The 19,797-nt window shown below is 31.7% G+C and overlaps 4 protein-coding genes across 4 annotated transcripts in view; 3 read left to right on the top strand and 1 right to left on the bottom strand.

Moving 5' to 3' along the window:
- Positions 1 to 1,805, top strand: LOC130452738 (uncharacterized). Its single transcript, XM_056792155.1, has 2 exons — positions 1 to 50; positions 159 to 1,805. The coding sequence occupies exons 1-2, from the start codon at positions 42 to 44 to the stop codon at positions 1,722 to 1,724; spliced, it is 1,575 nt and encodes a 524-aa protein (XP_056648133.1). The 5' UTR covers positions 1 to 41; the 3' UTR covers positions 1,725 to 1,805.
- Positions 1,806 to 1,935: 130 nt separating this feature from the next.
- Positions 1,936 to 3,396, top strand: LOC130452746 (uncharacterized). The gene is made up of 3 exons (XM_056792163.1): positions 1,936 to 2,262; positions 2,322 to 2,441; positions 2,490 to 3,396. Exons 1-3 carry the CDS (start codon positions 2,173 to 2,175, stop codon positions 3,189 to 3,191), a joined length of 912 nt encoding a protein of 303 aa, XP_056648141.1. The 5' UTR covers positions 1,936 to 2,172; the 3' UTR covers positions 3,192 to 3,396.
- Positions 3,397 to 4,240: 844 nt separating this feature from the next.
- LOC130452739 (uncharacterized) overlaps positions 4,241 to 19,797 on the top strand; it is a 34,152-nt gene continuing 18,595 nt past the window's right edge. Inside the window, exon 1 of the mRNA XM_056792156.1 lies at positions 4,241 to 4,333. The gene's annotated coding sequence lies outside the window, so the exon portion shown is untranslated. The remainder of the gene's footprint in view (positions 4,334 to 19,797) is intronic.
- The window catches only part of LOC130452744 (uncharacterized), a 111,132-nt gene continuing 95,850 nt past the window's right edge, over positions 4,516 to 19,797 (bottom strand). Inside the window, exon 5 of the mRNA XM_056792161.1 lies at positions 4,516 to 13,000. Within this exon, the coding sequence (XP_056648139.1) occupies positions 12,598 to 13,000 (403 nt within the window). The 3' untranslated portion in view covers positions 4,516 to 12,597. The remainder of the gene's footprint in view (positions 13,001 to 19,797) is intronic.

Consider the following 19,797-nt stretch of genomic DNA (forward strand, 5'->3'; position numbering starts at 1 on the left):
ATCAGAACATTTCGTCTTCTCCTCAACTCATAACAAGAGAAATGAAACAAGTAAGAAGGTTTTTTTGTTACAATATCCATTGGTGAAGAAATGCTATTGAAAATACGATTGTATATAATAGTTTTCATAATAATAATCGTATTCCATTTTATTTTTAGATGATAATACTATTACTTCTGTTTGTCTCCGCTTTTGGAGCTAAACTGAATCAGTACCTTCCTCCTAGACCAGAAGCTGACAACATTCAATTCCAGCCACCAGCACTACCGAATTCCGCAAATCAATTTGGAGCTTCCAAAGTATCCGGACAATCAACGGATTCGTTTGGACAATTTCCTCAAAAACAACAAACTGGTACATTTGGACAGACTAACGCTAATACTGTTTCGGAACAATCTGGACAAATTTCTACTCCATTTGGTTTCAATACAGAAAATTTACAATCCCAAAGCCCCAGTTTGAGTTCCAATGGGTACAAACAAGACGAAAGTTTAGGATCCAAATTTGAACCACAAAACACCAACTCATTTGAACAATTTCCTAATCAAAAACAAGATTATACTGTAGTACCATCGACTAACGGTTTGAGTCAACCAGCTGGTGTCTTCAATGGACAATTTACCGGTAATACCGGACCTCGATTAGCTCCAATTGGTATAATCAGATCAGAAATCAACCCAGATGCTGGTGATGGACATTACAGTTATCTGTACGACACAGAAAATGGTATTACTGCTCAAGAAGAAGGTTTTGAAACGAACAACGGAAAATCTGCTCAAGGAAGCTTCTCTTATACATCACCAGAAGGTGAAATAATTACTTTGGAATATACCGCCGATGCAAACGGATTTGTTCCTAGAGGATCCCACGTACCTGAGATTCCTGAAGCTATTGCAAGGTCTATTGAACTAAATAAAGCTGCTGAAGCTCGAGGAGAATATAACGAAGGTTCCTATAGAGATGAATACAATGATGAATCTAATGGAAACAAAGAAAACGCTCAATTGAACTCAGTACAAGATCCTAACGCTTATGGATACCAAAAATCTGGACCTACAGGAAACAATAATTTCTCTAACCAAGGTACTTTTACTGCTGAAGGAAATAATCAAATTTCTCGTTTTGGACAACAAAATAAAGTCATTTCTCCAATTAATGAAGTGTCGAATACATTTGGTCAGCAAAATTACGAATCTCTTACACCTTTCGAGCAAAAAGGAACCCAACAATATAACAAACAATTACTATTTCCTTTTGGACAACAAAATAATGGACCTAAAACCTCTTTTGAGCAAAACAGCAAGCAACTAAATCCATTTGGGCAACAAAACAACGTTCCTTCAACTTCTTTTGTATCTCAAAATGAAGCTCCATCTAGTTATTATGGTAATAATTATAATACACGCACTTTAGGACAACAAAAGAATGAACCTGAAATATCTTTTGGACGAAACAACAACGATTACCAATATTCGACAACTGGTAATACTAAAGTTGGTGAACAACAATTTACTCCATTTGCACAACAAAACAATGTACCTTCCACTTATTTTGCATCTCAAAACAATGAAGCTGAAATATCAAACAAATTTGCTCCTAACTATGAAGCTTCAGGAATAACATTTTCAGCGAATAACTTCAGCTTACAGAAAAACGGACCTAAAAGACCTTCTGGACAATATGAAGGAACTGTTCAAGATAACCAAGGTGGATATAAATATTAAGAAAAAAAATGTTCTTCTTATGTATAATTTTTTTATTTATAATTATTCTGAATGTGTAAATAAATATATATCTAATTTAAATTTATTTTTATATATAATTAAGTTGATTGCGCCCTCTAGTTTTAATTTAAAATATCATAAAATGTCAGCCTTATACAAATTACAGAAAATAACAAATCAAGTTTAAATTAAAATGATATCGTAAGAGGTCGCTTGAGAAAATGTTCTGGCTATTAAACCATAAAAATTTGATATAAACATTAATTATTTACAAATTTAGTGAAAAGTGAACTAATTAACACTATTGCACCTTTTAAATGTCCTTAAAAAGTAACAATCTGTTGATATACCTGTTGATTTATATTTGAATAGTGAAAATGTATATATCAAATGAATGTTGTGAATATAGGTTATGTTGAACAAATAATTGTGTTATTTTTATAAAAAAATGAGTTATATATCGGATCCTCCTCCAAAAGAAGCAACATTAGAACAGCATATGATAGAATTCGGAAAAGTTACAGCTGCTTCAATAAAAGTACAACTTTATTGTATTCTCCTGTGACGGTTTCCTTATTTAATTTTATGTACTTTCAGAGCTGTATTGATCCCAATAGGAAGTACTTGATACTACAAGGAAATAAAATAGCACAAATTTTCATTAAGAATGCATTCGAATTTTTTGAGAAACATTTTCCTAGTAAAAATCCTCATACTGTAAGTAAATTGATGTGTGTAATTAAATTAGTAGTTTGTTTCTTTTAGTTAACAGCAAGATGCTTGCAAATCAACGTAACCGCTGTTAGAAAATTCAAAAAGGGACCAACGGAAAAATCTATAAGTCAAAAACCATATGGTAGGAAATCCAAAAGTGAGGATGAAGTAAAAAAAGAAACTAAAAAAAAATCTGATACTGGGAGTAAAAAAAGTGGAGAAAAAATGGTGAAACAAGGTGGAATATTACCACCCCCAACACATTCAACCCAAAATTTAAACTATCAATCCAATGAAACAACAGTTCAAGAACAACCTTCATTTGTGTCTCAAGGAAATAGAGAATTTAGTTCCCTACAAGTTCCCATGTTTTCAATTACTTCTCAAAATAATATTTATTCGTATTCATCTAAACACGCGAATTACATCGACCAAAAACAAATCTCTTCTCAAGAAACTATGAATACGTTATCTAAACCCTCTATACCTGACATATTTCATTTAAGCCCCGAACCTCAATATGGAGCACCATCGGTAGCTGTAGCTACTAATATTAATCAAAAAAACAATTTGCAACATCTATCACAAAATCCGAATAATTTTATTAAACAATTTAATACTGAACAAGAGGGATATAGATACCAGAGTGCAGATGTTCCCGACAATGGTAGCCATACAAAAGATGTTGATTGTTTACAGAAACAATACAATTTTGGAAATTTGCAAACCAATCAAAATAGTTATAAATATTAAATCATTTATGTGAAAAGATAATTGTATTAATAAAAGTTGAATTTTGTGCCTTTAATAATATACAGAAGCTTGAAACTTCAATAATCTTTATACATATTGTATTGATTTTTAATATATAATAGCCATATTATTACACTTTATTTTAATTAATTATATTTTGTATTTCAATTTAAACTAATATTGTAATAAATATATTTTTATATCAGTTTTCTTTTTTCTTTGTCAAAAATTACTGAAAAAGTAAATCATTGATCATATAGTCTAACATCCAGCCGCAAAATTAATGCACTCATCCTAACCAAATTTTTACGCAAATTTATGATACGAGAATATACATGGTGATCCGCATAAGAACCTACTATACTGGCGTATAATGCCGGTACCATACGATGCGTCCAATGCTTCCAACATTGGTTAGGTTAGGTGATGCATCGTGTTGTCGTAGTGCGCATGTCATTCGATAAATGTTTTTCTTCCAACATTGAAACCAATACTACACACAATTTTTGACCTCTTACACGAGAAGGGTGCGTGTTTTGTATGGAAAACCTAAGTTGCCAGTTGATTTTAAAAGAATTTATATCTGGAGTATGCCGTTTACCACGCTTTTATTTCTTTAGATAATGTTCCAGCCTTCGACTAATGTTCAGCTTACATTGGAAGATGAATGTTGGCGCAAACGTTGGACACCGAAAAGTGCATACCATAATTTACTCAACGAAAAATACTGTGCAATATTTTTTCATCTGAAATTTATATTTTTTTCGAAATCGTATCTTGGGATGCATGGGACACCTACCAATCAAATGTAAAGTGTCTAAGCATCCAAATACGGTTAAATTAACGGGGCAAATTAGTTCTATGTAAATATAAATTCATTGTTTTGTGATCATCTGTAAGAAACCTGTATAATAAACTTTGTTGGAGGTTTTTGCTAATGTTAGTGTAATAAAGCTTGAGACTACAGAACAAATTTTGAAAAATTATGGAAACACCACAAAACTATACGAAAATAATCATAATAGGTGGTGCTATAGACAAAACTTGTTGTAAATAAACAATTGAACTGACATTTGAACGGCCATTTTGTGTTTGAATTCAAATTTTTAAAAAGAAGCTTAAAAGTTGTGCTAGTAAATTCGGTGAGTACTTTAATATTGAACTACTAATATATCTAGAACTTTCACTATATCATTTTAAATTAAAAGAAGCCCTTAATAATGATAAAATAAACTACAACCCATCATTTAAGTAAACTTTAATTCTTAAAACAATTTTGATTTTAATGAAAATCTTTAGGTGAAATAAAACAACGATATTGTGAACATCACAAATTATATTAAATGCTATGTGGCATGGTATACAAATAAAACATTAATTATACATATTATACAGATAAAAAAATTATTTTGATATTTTGATTCAGAGCCTATATTGCTTATTATGATGCAAATGTACAATATAAAATAAATAATGTTGATGAAGCACATTAAGCTGTACAATTTGATATACAAATATCTTTTGTGCTAAACTTTTTATAAGTATTTAATACTTTTAGACATAATTGGTTATACTAAAAATATTGTAGTAGAATATATTCTCAAGAATCTAATTAAACACAATAACTCTAAACTATTGTATTTTCAATTTAAACAGATAGATTTTTAATTTATTCGTGAAAAGATTGTAGTTTGAACCAAAACAGTACATATGATAGATTTTTGAATAAAACCATTCAGATACGGATATTAATATGTCGAAAAGTATTTTTTTTTCAACTTATACTGTAAACACATTTTTTTAACATACACTCCCATGTACAACTTAATTTAACAATATAACTATACTATACGAAATTAATCAAAAATGTCTATTAGACTAGTATAAATTCCGCATTTTCATTGAATCTTACTCTAATGTCATTGATATATTTATTACGTCTCAAGTTGTGTTATTTACATTTCATTAATTAAAATATTACCAGGATTTAATGTTTGTCATAATAATTGAAAATTTGTAGCATCCAAACTGTTTTTTTTTTTAATATAAACATGTTCTACAAAGATAAATGATACCTTTTTGATTATGAACGTTTAATATATGTTGCAAAAACTTTTGGAAGACTTTTTTGTCTAACGTACCAATTTGTATAGGTTAATGACTGGTTATTTAGCTTTTAAGGTTACAATCTGTATTTTTGGCAGGCATTTAAGATTCTCAAAGTTATGCAAATGTTTTTATTATAATAGAAATTGATTTGTATCATTTTAATACAATTACTGCCAATTCTATAGTAATTAGAGGTTTTGTTAGCCAATTGAAAATTATTGTTGAGGCACTATGTTGTTCAATTTGTTTAATAACTTGACATTTAGATTTTCTTGGGTTTATTATAATTGATTACACATTTAATAAATGTGAGTAAAAATAAGTTACACATGGTTCTTATCAATTAATAGACATTTTCGTAATAAATTATTGAATCTTTTCTACAGAATATACCACGTTATTGCGAAAAATCCACTGTTTTGATTAATATAAACCTTCATTCATATGAAAATATTTATATATACTTATATACATACAGTTCCGGTAGAAACCAGTCACTTTTAATAACTTTAATGATACTCATTCATTTTGAGGTTTGCTTTTTTTTGTGTTTTCCCATATTGTAATAATCATTAAATTCAATTCAGTTTTTGTTTTGTTACCTCACTTATTCCTGGTCTATTCCATTGACCATATTTTTCTAAGAATCCAAATCTAGTTTCTTAAATAAAAAAAATTTAATTTTATCTTTTATATTCTGGCTGACTGGTTCAATACCAGAATGTCTCTCCTAGAATTATAATATACATAATACGTCGCGACGTTGGTAGTAAAATGAATTTTAATACCTTAAATAAGCTTCTTTCTCTTGATAATAAAATGTGTTTCAAAATACTGTAAACTTACCCTTTTTTCTAAAACTGATCCTTTAATGTAACTCGCTCCTAATTTAGTTGAATTCTATGTATAAAAGAGTCTTCTGGTTGGATTATTATCAACAATTACAATATGAATATCCAAAATACTATATAATTATGTATTTTCATATTGTTATGAATAGAATTGTGAAAATTCACTGACCAAAGAATGTATTAGAAGAAAATCTTCTATTTTCACAAAAATACTAATGAAAAATAAGTCTGAAGCTTATAAAATGATGTTAGTACTTTTAAATTGTGCATATACATCATATACATACCCATCCACCCCTAATTTAAAGTAAAAAAAAACAAATAGAAAATCAAAACTGAACCAAAACAAAAAAAAAACTTACAAAACAAACTGAGGTGGACCGTTTTTACTTAGCCGCTCTCTTTTCGCCTTGTCCTGGCAATTGGTCGTCCGTTTCTCCTCCTTTTCAACCAACGATAATGCAATCATCACAACCCCAGCCCTGCAGAGGAGCAACTCCTATATCAGGGCCAACCAAAAATTATCCATCGAATCTATCTCTCAATCTCTGCGTTGTCACGCCAGTTACTTACCGAATGTCGAGTAGGTCTCATAATCATTAGTTATTTGTGTTTTTACATCATGGCTACGACGTCAAATAAAAGGAAACATTGACTATTCCTGAGATATGCGAGATCACACGTAAAGATTCATTGTTTATGGAACAGCCTGTATCAGGTTATATTTTGACTCTTGACTTAACCAGCCAATGGACCAAAACGTTATTCAAATAATGAAGGTGAATTATGAGAAAAATTGTTGCCTCAAGTTTTTGTACAATAGGAATTGAAATCTGAATGTACTGTATCAGATGTCCTTAAGAAACCACCATGAAAAAGCTGTTCATTGGCTGAAGATTGGCAAAGTTCAATTCGAATCTAATAAAAAAATGTTGGACTCCCTTATGGCCTCAGTTAAACAATGAAGAATATACAGACGATGACTTTGAAAACGAAGATGAGATTCCTTTAGTTTTTTTCGTTGATAGGGGCTTTTCTGAGGCTGGAATTAATGGCTTCTTACTAAACAATGATGACCTAAATGAAATTGAACTTCTTACTGATAATAGTAGCAAGCATTGCAATTCAAGCCTAAAATACATGTCCAAGTGGATATAGCTTTGCCAGAAAAAATGCTTTTACGTAAATTACCTTCCGACAAATGAAAGTATTAGAATTTCTTTAAAAAAGTCGAATAAATATAAAGTTTACAAATGAATATCCTTCTGTAGTACTAAAAAAACAGAATTCAAACTTTGGAGGCTCATAATACAAAAAGGAAGAAGAGGTACTAACATAATTTTGATTTTTTATGATTCAACCACCACTAGGTCCAGGACACTCTGTTTAGAAGGTATACATAAAATTATTTGATTTTTATACTCTTTGATATATATAAAAAGTCACTATATGAAATTCAGTTGTTTTGTTTTGGTCAAAGTTTGTTTTATTCACCCACGTATGTTATTGAAATTTCTTTTGAATCAAAATCAACTCGAAATTTTTAAAATAAACAGTTTTTTATGTGTAAATATAATATATTAAAATTGTAATTTACATAGTTTTTAAAATTAGTAAAGGTAGACTGTAATATGTTTATATAGCTACGCTTTTTTGTAACACTGTATATTTAGCAAAATGATGATACAGTAAGTGTTGTTTTATACAATTATAAAAAGTATACATTGTCAACATTAAATTTATCATAAATATAAAATTACAATAATACACATATCAAATAAAGTTGGTGTTAAAATAGGAAATGCAAGAAAAAGAAATCAAATGAGTTAAATTCATAGTCGAATATTAAAAAAGTAATTCTAAAAAACTAATAACAATAAAATTTTGATAACATTCAACACACAGTATAAATACCACAATTTTTAATGATTACGGCTTTTTAAGTTTTTCTTCAAACATTTTGTTGTTGTTTATTGAACCAACAAGTCAACCTCAACTCTAATATCAAAAAAAAAGAACTTATATTTTTTCCAAATGTAACCAGATAGGAATCTGTTCTATTCTATCATCTATCAAATAAATAGGAAATACGAATTTACGGGGAAATTTAATACAAAATTTGCTTAAAACAAAAAGGAAATCAATATTTTTGTGAACAAAATGATAAATAAGCAAGGAATAACTTACTGGCGAATATAAAGAATAAAACCACCAAAAATTTCCTTTTATTTGTATTGTAGATAGGTAGAAGAAGAATTCGAATCAATTTCGAGGTTAGAATAAGTGACTACTGTGCCATAATACGTGAAGAAAGGAATATTCAAAACGTTTGAAGAAAAACGTAACATGTTACAAATTTTTCCTAAGTTGAATTTTTAAATAAAATTTTTTGAAGAGGTATACTGTATATTAAATGTTATACAAGGTTAGGTTCGTATTTAGATGCCAGACAAGCTACCTATTTTTTGATAAAAAGCAGAATGGGATCAATACAACTATTTTATTTTCTTTTCTAACATATACATGTTGATATTTTTTAAGGTACATCATACCACATCAAACAGGTTCCAATTTTGTAACAAAAATAACATTCACACGAAAACTATTTAATCTATTGTACTTATATTGAATTTTTTTTTAATATTTTTTCGTTCGGAAACAGGTGAATAAAAATGTTTTAATTTACTTTTTGATTGATTCAACATTCTTTCCTTGTTTCTTTTAAAGCAGTTTTACTTCAAAGCAGTATCTAACAGAAAAATTATCCACATATTTGAGATATGATTTGACTTATTACTAAGAATCAAATGGGGTTTTAAAATAATGATATCTATATATGGATTATTGATGACACCATAGGATTAATAACCAAGATTGTGTCAATGTCTTTTTGTTTTGGAAACCTGCTGATAGGGAATCTTCAGTTGTGTAATGAGAATCAACTAATAGAATAGTGATCAATGTTAGAAATTCTGAAGTTTGCTAGAAAGTGGGCAAAAAGCAGATCCAGGTTGTGGTAGCTCATAACAGTCCATGTAGGTATAATGTTCTTGGTCTTTTGGAAGACACAAAGTTAATTCAGCATGAAGTACATGAAAAATTACCACAATATAAAAAACCTAATTGAGTCTGTAAAGTAAACAAAGCAATTAGGGCAAGTGGAAATTCATCGAAATGCATAAAAGTTTTCCTATGTATTGAGGACTACTATGTTAGTTGATTCTTATTGCAGTGGCGTCAATAATAAATAATGATTTTATTTACATTTGAAATTTGTTTATACAATTTTTTGTACCTTGAAGATTAATTAAAAAAAATTATAGTCTATAAAAATATTCGTCAAAATACATAAAATTGGTAATCGATGAACTGATTATTCACGTTATACATATATCTTACATTCATTTGTTTTTTTTTTTCGAAAAATTCAGTCTAGTTGACTTTTTTATCCTGCACTTGTTACAAAAAAGCAACAGTAGATTTAGTCTGCTCCTCTATTATCTTTTCAAAGCATAATATTATTAAAAGTGTTGAAAAAAAGATCGAAATGATCACTATTAAATATCACTTATAAGTATATCTGTGATAAAATACCTTAAAATAATGCATAAAGATAAAATATGTTGCAGTCACACACCTAGTAACACAAAAGAGCAAATTGTTTACATTTCTAGAAGGAGCCATTTTCTATGCTATAAAAATTGTAGCCACAGTGTAGCCAAATTTACAAACAGTATAAGTTTCTCGAGAAAAAATAAAATAGGAGCAATTTAGTATCAATAGCAATTAACTAATGGAAAATACTGATTTAATTCAATTTTATATTAAATTGTTCAATATTAAAATCAAACTGTTTATTATAAAATAATAATTTCATTTTATTAATTATTCGTATGAGATAAAAAGAAGCATGGCAACACTGTTGACAATTTTACGCTAAGAGATGGCTGGATACATAATAATGAATGAATTTATTTCTTGTCTTCCAGAAACTTTGAATTTATAATTTATAATTATTAGGTTATATGTGTGATTTTTCTTGAAAAAAACATCAATTATCAAACAATTATGGTTCGTGATAGTGAAATTAGTGGAAATGTATAATTTATATGTAGATTTAACTTTTCGCAGGTAAGTGTGGTTACATTTCATGTCTAGAAAACAAAATTGTTTATCATCAGTGGCGGGCCATTTTCTTTGTTATTATTATTGAAATATTCTGTTGCCTTACATTTCGGTTTAACTATTAGTACTAGTTTAGCGTCTTCAGAAATTGAAGGTTTAACTTCATAACGATAATTTGTTCAAACAGTGTAATTGTGAGTGTTGATGTAGTGTTGGTATAAAGGTGTGTTCAGTATAAAAAATAATATGTAGTGTTTTTATTTTCTATAAATTTTAATCATGCAATTATCCTTGTGATTTTTTTAAATAAATCTCGTTAGTTCAATAGTTTGACTTTCAATGTCAAGGTTAGGCAATACAAGTATTACCTTAGCATCATCGAAATATTTAAAAAAAACCAAATGTATTATAAAATAACTAAAAAATGTTTTATTTATGGTAAAATTAGTCGATAATCAGAGACCACTGGCGGCTTACGAAGGTACGCATTTTGCAGTGTTATCGGAAAGCAATTCTAAGCTGACAAGGATAATTGGATAATAGAATATTTGGTCACTTGTGTTATTAGGTCTGTGGTTGCATTATAATATAAATAGGACGTGTCAAAATTATCATTTTCAGATCTATGTACATTTTTCTTCCTTTCTAATTTAGTACTGCTTAGAGTAAAAATATATAATTTGCAACTTTCATGTATATTTGTACGTTGTAATATGTATTTTCAAATACTGGGAGATATCGATACGTTACGTCAAACCCCCGTATTTTCAAATAACAACATATATACCAAATATTTTGATTAAGATTTCATTTTTAATACGTTTAGAACATACTTTTTCCAGTATTGATAAAATATTTTGTGATAAGTTCAATAATTTTTGTACTAATTTGATTTGTTTCAAAAATCTCATTTGAAAATAAAAGAAAGTCATTTTCAAAATTTGAATGAAAATCTTTAAGTGCCTATAAGCGATTACGATAAGCTTGTGATTAAATTGTTTGAGAGTATCGTTAATTATCTACTATTTTTTTATATATAATTCAACAGATACAACAGTATATACAGTGTGTCTAAAAAGGTGGGTGAACCATTAGAAACTTTTTTATTAATAATGTTACACAAAAAGATTTGTTTATATAAAAAATTCTGCATGGTTCGTAAGGAGGAACATAAATATCAGATATATTTTGCTAGTATACGAGTTTTATCAAAAAATATGCATATTTTTATTTTAGGCAATACTGTAAATTATAGATATGAAAAATTGTTCTAAATGCTAAACTACGCATTAATAATCAATCCTACTTTGTTTCATAACATAAATAATGAAAAAGTTTCCCATTGTTGCCACATTTTTCAGGCAAACTAATATACCTAATTCAGTTTTTAATTTCAAAGCAGCTGATGGGTGGTTTGGACAATGAAAATCGTTATTTTTTATAGATAAATGGATGTTCTTCTATTACTTCACATAGAGTTTTTTTCTTCAAAAATACAATTAGTAATATTAAGAGAAAAACTGCAATTTTCATTGCAATTTCAAACTTAAAGTACTAAAAAGACCACAAGCTGAATACAATACACAAAAGCTATGAGATGAATACCTTTAGGATTTGTTTTTGCCCTTCACATTTACTAACACGTATATACAGGGTATGTCCGGAAAGTAATGCGTGCCATCTTTTCCGAATCGACTGGGGGCAGCGGACCAAGCCACAGGACAGGATGCTTGAATCATTGCACGTCTCTATTGAAGCGCGACCAAAGTCAGGATGGATAAAAACGATCCAGTAGTGGAACAAGATTTGTGTGAGACTCCAGACAACACCGATGGAGAAATTTGCAAATCTTGAAGAGGCATTTAGGGATTATCTCTCGAAATCCCAGTCGGACAAATGGCACAAGATGTTACGGAATAGTCAAACAAAGGGTCAAGCCAGATATGAAGGATTCCTGGAAGCTCGGCTTCCTATCTGACCACAAATTAGATCAGAGTCATATTCGGGCCGGCCCGACCAAGAGGGCCCTCGACGGTTATCCCCGTTAGAGCCTTTCCGCATGGAAATCGCGATGGCCTTGACGCAATACTTTCTGGATATACCCTATCATAAATTTGCTGTTAATTTGAACTCATATTAAATATTTTTTCTAGAAAAAAATCACAAGCTACCATTACCATTCCGTTCACATAATAACGTCAGCTACCTTATCACAGATACCACGGTACCTCGTAACCTCAATATCGATCCTTTTCACACCACCGTCCTCATGAATGAGTTACAATAGTAACAGAAACTATTCCTAAATATAAATCTAAAATTTATTGTATGACACAACACGCACACTTTTGTTTCTTTTTGATAGTGATGTGTTCGACTTGGGACGCGTCGCCGTCTGGTTTAACAGTCACTCTTTGAACTTCCACAGTACCTGGAGTGGTGCTATTATTCTTCGGGGTGGTACCGTTAGCGCTTTTAGGCGTAACGGGCGTCGTTGCCGCCGCTTGGAGCGAGGCGATTTTCTTAGGAGACTCGGTGATCGGTTCCTGGACGTTATTCGTTAATTGAGTATGGTCTGTGGAATCGGAGTTCGGGATAGGAGGCGGTTGTTGACCTGGCGTTGGCGTTATCGGTTTACCGCCTTTGATTAGTTCTACTATTTCGTCGGCTTCTCGACTGAGATCGCCTCCTGGTCGGAAGGGGTTGTCCCAACCGCTTTCAATACTGAAAAATAAAACAAAAATGATAAAATTTTCAGTTTTAATAGAGTAACAAGGCTTTTTTTAGGCAATAACATAGTTTCCTAATTGATTGCTTGAATAAGCAAAAAGTTTTTGTTGTTTTGATAAGGGTTTGACAAAAAAAGGACCCCTCGCCTAAATTCCTAAAAACCATTATCGGCAAATTTTTTGTTTGTGTCGTTTTGTACGTCTATTGCAAATTGTATTGCGGCAAGAATTGTCGCGGCTCTAGAAGATGGCCGCGGGCAACAGCGAAAAACGTTGGTGGTGAAGTCTCTCAAGAATGCAACGAGTATGTCCGCGGTACAGTTCAGGACAAAGCAGAACTACAACAGTTAGTTTTGAGAAAACGAACGGCCACGACAGTTTCTGTTTTACGGATTCAGAAAAACGAGTGGCGACGACAAAGCTAAAAATATGCTCAAGAATGTATTACCGAGCAACTTCAATTTGGTGGAGGATCAGTTATGGTATGGGGAGGCGTATCTTTTCTCGCACGGAGTTAGTCTTTGTCGGGAACGGGACGTTGACCGTGCACAGCTACCTAATAGAGGTTCTAAGAGACCATGTTGTACAATTCATGGTTATTCTTGGAGATGACATAACCTCTATCCATTATAATGCAAGGCCCCACATTGCTCGGATAATATGGAAAGAGTATTTTATTCTAATCACGCATTTTGTTTGGCCTGCTCGCGGTCCAGACTTAAATTCCATTGAACACATTTTGGATGTGACAGGGAGGTGTTTATGGAGACATGTGCCAGCCTCCAGAAATTCTAAAGAGGCTCGCGACATATTGGGGCAGAAATGAGACAGAATGTGATCCAAAGTATGCTTTGCAAGCTGTTATCACTGTTAGAGGAGGGAATACTAGCTACTGAAGGCATTAAAATCGTTTTTCTTTCAACGAAAATCATAGTAACGTAAACTTTTAATAAACTTTCAACTACAGAAACTTCTTTTTATTCAAGCAAACTACGTTACAACCGAAAAAAATTCAAGAAACTTGTCAAATAACTAATTTTACGCTCGGAAGTCTATTCAGAGGGATGAGAATGAATTTTTCATTAGAAAATTACTTTTAGCGATAAAATTTTGACCTTTTATCAAAAATTAAATTATAAAAAATCCAGAACAACGTTTCTAAAATGTATGTTTTTAATTTTTCGCTATTATTTTCAAATTATTTAAAATTGAAAAGAACTACAGGCTGTCATTATTCTATAGTTTGTGGTTGTTCTTTCTAGTTTAAATGCCATTAAAAGGGAAAAACCCATTACATCGAAATAAATTCATAATGATAATGCATATGCAGGATAACATTTATTACAATTGTAATGTTTCTTTATGAAATTACCTGTGTCCATTATCTTTAGGAACTTGTACTACGTAGTAAAGAACACCTCCGTGCGTTGTCATTGTTGGCATTATTCGAAAAACCGCACTCAACGACAAAATATAACGATGAAACTATCACAGCAGTTATTTCACTGAATAATTTTCAAATAGTTCTTATAAAATCTGTAGATAGTTTTTAAGATTCGAAACTCGTTGTCCTGAAACCCCCAAACTCGGTTAAAATACAGGAAAGGGCAGAGCTTTTCGGAGCCGAAAAGTTTAATGCCGCTTGCTTCAATTACCAATAAGGTAAAATGGAATGGAATACACGCGATTTTGCTGCTAGAGGAAATCTTGGACGCTTATTTTATGTTTGACAATTGTATAAGTGAGTTGTGGTAATGGAAAAAATTGAGTATCGAGTTGTGATTAAATATTTTCCTTTGAAAATCAATTCGCCAACGCAAATGAAAGAGTTAGACAATGTGTACAAAAGACCCTGCACCATAATCTACGAGCGTCAACTTGTGAATAGTTAAATTCTAACGTGGCTGTATCAGCATTGACGACAAGCTTTGGGGCGGCCCAAAACTGCGATAACCAAAAATATCATCGAAAAAATTCACAATTAATCCGTCGGATTAAGGTTAGAGAGATAGAAGAGGCTATCGGCATATCAAAAGAATGCACTTGTCATATTTTGAATGGAGAATAATGCTTGCTATGCGCGTGTTGGGTGCCGCGAATCAAAAGTGTAATCAAATGAACCGTTTTCAGACCTTATTAACGAGGTTCAAGCAAAATGGTCCGGATTTTTTCATTGATTCATAAACTGGATCTTCCACGATACTTTCGAAATGAACAATCAGTCAAGAGTGGTTTGCAAAGGGCAAAACTGCTCTTAAAAAGGCAAAGACGGTTTCGTCGAAAGGAAAAGTGATGGCTCCCTCTTTGGGGATTGTATTACGTATCATTGTTTGCCGAAATAAAGGGAAAAATAACGCAACCTTCTCATACATCGGTGATGTCTAAACTTGACGAATTGCATTCCGAATTTATGGACCCACCGTAATCATGAAATTAGGACCCTAGCGAATTGTTCCCATTCCCTAACCTCAGTTTCATCGGGCGAGGGCGTTATGACATACGTAAATGCATATTTTTGACAACTATTACTTGAAAGAAGTAAAAAAGCTAGACAAAGTGAATGGACATAAAAAGGGGCCATGTTGGTGAATAAAAATGATTACGGAAAAAATAATGTCCTGTTTCTTTGTTAGATCGAAAACTTTTCGGGCAGCCCTCGTATTATTACCAATGTTTTCACACCAAACATCATAGTAGACTCATAAATTCCCATATTTCTAATTTAGCTGATTGAAAAATGTTGATATAAACATAATAAATTCTATTTTTCAATTTGAAGTCGATGTAAAAATTAACCAGATGTTGCGAGAATCCATTAGAAAATCCATTTCGTAAAACTAAACATATGTATATATTGATAGTCTCATTTTTATTTTTCCACATTCTGGATGTAATCAAAAAATTTCTTATACCGATTAAATTCATTTTTTTTTACAAAATTCGAAACTAAACCCCCAAAATGCATAGAAGCATAACCAACGGGTGTGGTAGAGGTGATTCTAAATCTTCCGCATCTCGATGTATTATGGGAAAACGTACCGAAGAAAAACCCTATAAAAGTTAAAAGAAAGAATCGCGAGGGTTAAACCAAACCTTTTTTCAAAAAAAACTCAGATCTGGGACTTGCCTCAAGAAGAAATACTGAAAAAGTTCAGTCCAGAAATAACGGACTATACACTGAAAGCTTGGGAATCACACCAAGCAATTGAAAAATGTGACTGGTCAACTAGGAAAGGAGTTATCGCAAACAGCATATTATCGTCAAACAGCCATGGGTTTCGAGATACACTGGAGTGGAGGAGGTGAATAACATAACACTAGGAAAGGAGGTAGTACTTGGAACAACCTACATAGGTTGATACAGAACAGAAGTTACGTTTAGTGATGGTAGAGGTCGACCGATACTTAATAGACATTTTAGAACTTTACGTATGCCCAATTTATAAGGAAATAAGTCATATTAATGTATGCCAAGACGCAGCTAGGACCTTCTAGAGGTATATATTCTTACTTTGGATTTGCTGGTTCAGATGATCTATCATTCAGAATAACTGAAATGTAGGATCAAAATGCAATGAGAAATTCAATTTTTGTCAAAAAAATGATGATGAAATACGCGGTATTGTTAACAAATTATGAAGATATTTTTTTCTTTTCTGACCTTACGGTATTTTTATTTTTATTTGATACAATTGTTTGACAGAGTTAAACTATGAAAAAGGCTTCTTTTATTTTCTCATGTAGATTCATTCTACAGGATACAACGGGATGACCAACCATGTATTTAAAGTAAATAATAAACTTCCGTTTTCCACGTAACCAATTGCCTAGACCACAATAGAAATATATACCATTGATAATGACATTGTAACAACCTTTAGAATTCTGTCTAATTATATCCTAAAATACTGCCAAGTTCGAAACTGAAAAAAATTGTGGGTGTCAAAATTAAATACTTTTTCGTTAATAATTACGTCTTCTTAATGATTCACTATACGAGGTGTGGCTAATGAATGACGAATCTGGTGATGTAAAACATTTTATGTTGTCACCCTCAATGTATACTCCTCCTCTATCTTTACAGTGCAGGAAGTCTCCTTCTGCTAGTTCCTTCAGGAAGCACGTCGCTTTTTCTTTCACAGTTTCAACAGATTCAAATCCTGTTTCTTTTGATTCGTCACACCTTATAAGTTTGAGCCATATTCAATCGCATTCAAGTATCAATACAAATATTTTTGCGAGCTTCTTCCGGTCCAAATGTGGATAAGATTGGACACTACTTTTGCACACACTTTTCGCAATATAAAATTTCTATAGATTCAGCAATTGCAGGAATACTTAGCCCACAAGATTACCGATTTGTTCGAATTGCCATGCGGTTTTGACGTGAAAGAAAACTTGAACAATATTCAACATCTTCTCGGCCATTTTGAAAACGTCCAAACCACTCAAAACACGTGAACGCGATAAACATTCATTGCCATACACAGTAGTGGATTTGTAGATTCGCCGCCTTTATCTTTTGCTGCCTCTATTGACCTCTGAAATTTCATACAGGGTTGCCCAATAGAACTTGCAAATTGCATGATCTTTTTCTTCTTTTTCGTTTTGAGAGATAAACGGTGCGTGGGCGGGGGTATCCTAGCGTGGTTGGATAATTGCACTCGTGAAATTTTAGTAGCCACTTCGACGGAAAGCGTCACGCTTTTTGTGTTCACACGTTTCACGTGGTTCATACGTTTTGATAAGAGATTAAGACACATTAATGAAGCTCCGAATGCAAATTTTATTAAAATATGGGTTAAGCGATTTGAAGAGACCGGTTCCACATTTAAACCACCAGCAAAAGGTCATCGAAGAACGTCTAGGACCACAGACAATATTGAAGGGTAAAGGAGTCAGTAGGAGAAAATCCGCATGTGTCTACGGCGATCGGCAGCTTTAAACTTGTCGCGACGAAGTTTACAGCGAATTTTGAAAGTTGGATCTTAAACTGCATCCTTATAAGCTCCAGTTAACACAGGAATTAAAATATACCGACTTTGGAGCAAGGTTGGCACTTACTAAAGAAATGCTTAGTCGATTTTCCACTTTTGACAACATTCTTCTTTCAGATGAGGCTCATTTTCATTTAAATGGGTTCGTAAACCGACAAATTTGTCTTTATTGGACCGAAAAAAATCCAAAAATGAGACATCAAAAACCACTGCATAATCCGAAAGTAACGGTATGGGCATCAATCTCAAGCAAAGGAATTATTGGCTCATTTTCTTCAAAGATTCATGAAGAACATCACCGTCGTTAACACCCACCGCTTTGTTGCGATGTTAGAGGGATAGAGACGGCAAGACTAATTTCCAAAAGATATGATCCCTTGGCCCCCACGTAGCCCTGACTTAAAGCCTCTTGATTTTTTTTGTGGGGACACTCCAAACATAAATTCTACATCTTCGAGAGAAATCAGTAAGGCTAAAAGAAAATATGCACCAAAAAATGGGAGGAATCACCTCAGATTTATTGACAAAAGTTTTCACAAATCTGTATTCGCGTTTAGAGGAGGGCCGTCATTTAGATGATGTCATTTTTAAAAAATATATTTGAATCTGACTTGAAAGAATAACATTGGAATATTCTAAACTTTTGACAATATCTTCTTCAAGACTCCTTCTTCAAGGACCCCTACAATCTTAAGTCGCCTTGGTCTTTATTTTTTCTCCAAGTAAAACTTCAAGCGAAAATTTCTGTAAACAAGTACCCAGAGAACCCGTCAGGAAACTCACGAGTATTATTTCCATAAACGATTTCCCCTTTTTGATGTAAAACTTTAAAACCAACAAATTACACTAGCAGATGGCACGTGTGTACTAATAGAATACGTACTTTAAATACTTCTGGGTACCAACTTAGAGGCGAAACTACGATGGAAAGAACACATCGAAAAGAAAATAGAAGGACTAAATCTAAAGCATAGAAAATAATATTGACTATCAGGTAGAGACTCTGAAGAATCAATTAGAAATTAGTTGAGGGTTGGTTGGAAAATCTAGGTTGGAAAATCTAGGTCGGAAAAGATATATGCCACAAAGGCTTTAAACTTTTGTTTCCAATAATATTTCAACAATATACGAATTTCATATTAATCGCACTCCATAATATTTATTATAAAAATATACTGCGTAGTCAATAAACAACTAAACATAGACTTGGAGACTAGTTTCAACAAGTTACAACATTTTTAATTTGAGAAGTAGAAAATGAGATACCCTGTGTATTATTATTGTAAGAAATTGCATTTGTTACGAATACAAAATACATTTTGATGTTGAAAACCGACAAAAAAAATTATCTGGATTATTCTACTGGACATAAAATAATCCCGACTTTATAGAATATACAGGGTGTTTCTAAATTTAGGAGGTGATTTTTCATGAAATATGGGTGGGTCTCTACTATAACAAAATTTCTTAAGCCGACCCCTTTCCAAAATATCACCCTTAGAAGGCGTGACTAAAATTGAGTTTTTATTTTTTTTCTAAAATTTCAGTAAAGTTAGAAAATTGAAATTCAGTAATTGTCGTGAATTCTCAACAACAGGGTGAATTTAGCAACCCTTATTGTATTTCATTTCAAAACTTTTTGCAAGAAAAAGTTTTATGAAATAAAATTATAACTCAAAATCCTTGTTTTATTTGAAAATATTTTTTATCCCAAAACCAATAGCCGAGAGAAAAAAAATAAGGAACATAATTTATAATTTTTCTAATAAATTGAGTGGAAAAAAGTAGAAATGTT

This window comes from Diorhabda sublineata, chromosome 2 (genome assembly GCF_026230105.1).
Source record: "Diorhabda sublineata isolate icDioSubl1.1 chromosome 2, icDioSubl1.1, whole genome shotgun sequence".
In the NCBI taxonomy this organism is placed as follows: domain Eukaryota; kingdom Metazoa; phylum Arthropoda; class Insecta; order Coleoptera; family Chrysomelidae; genus Diorhabda; species Diorhabda sublineata.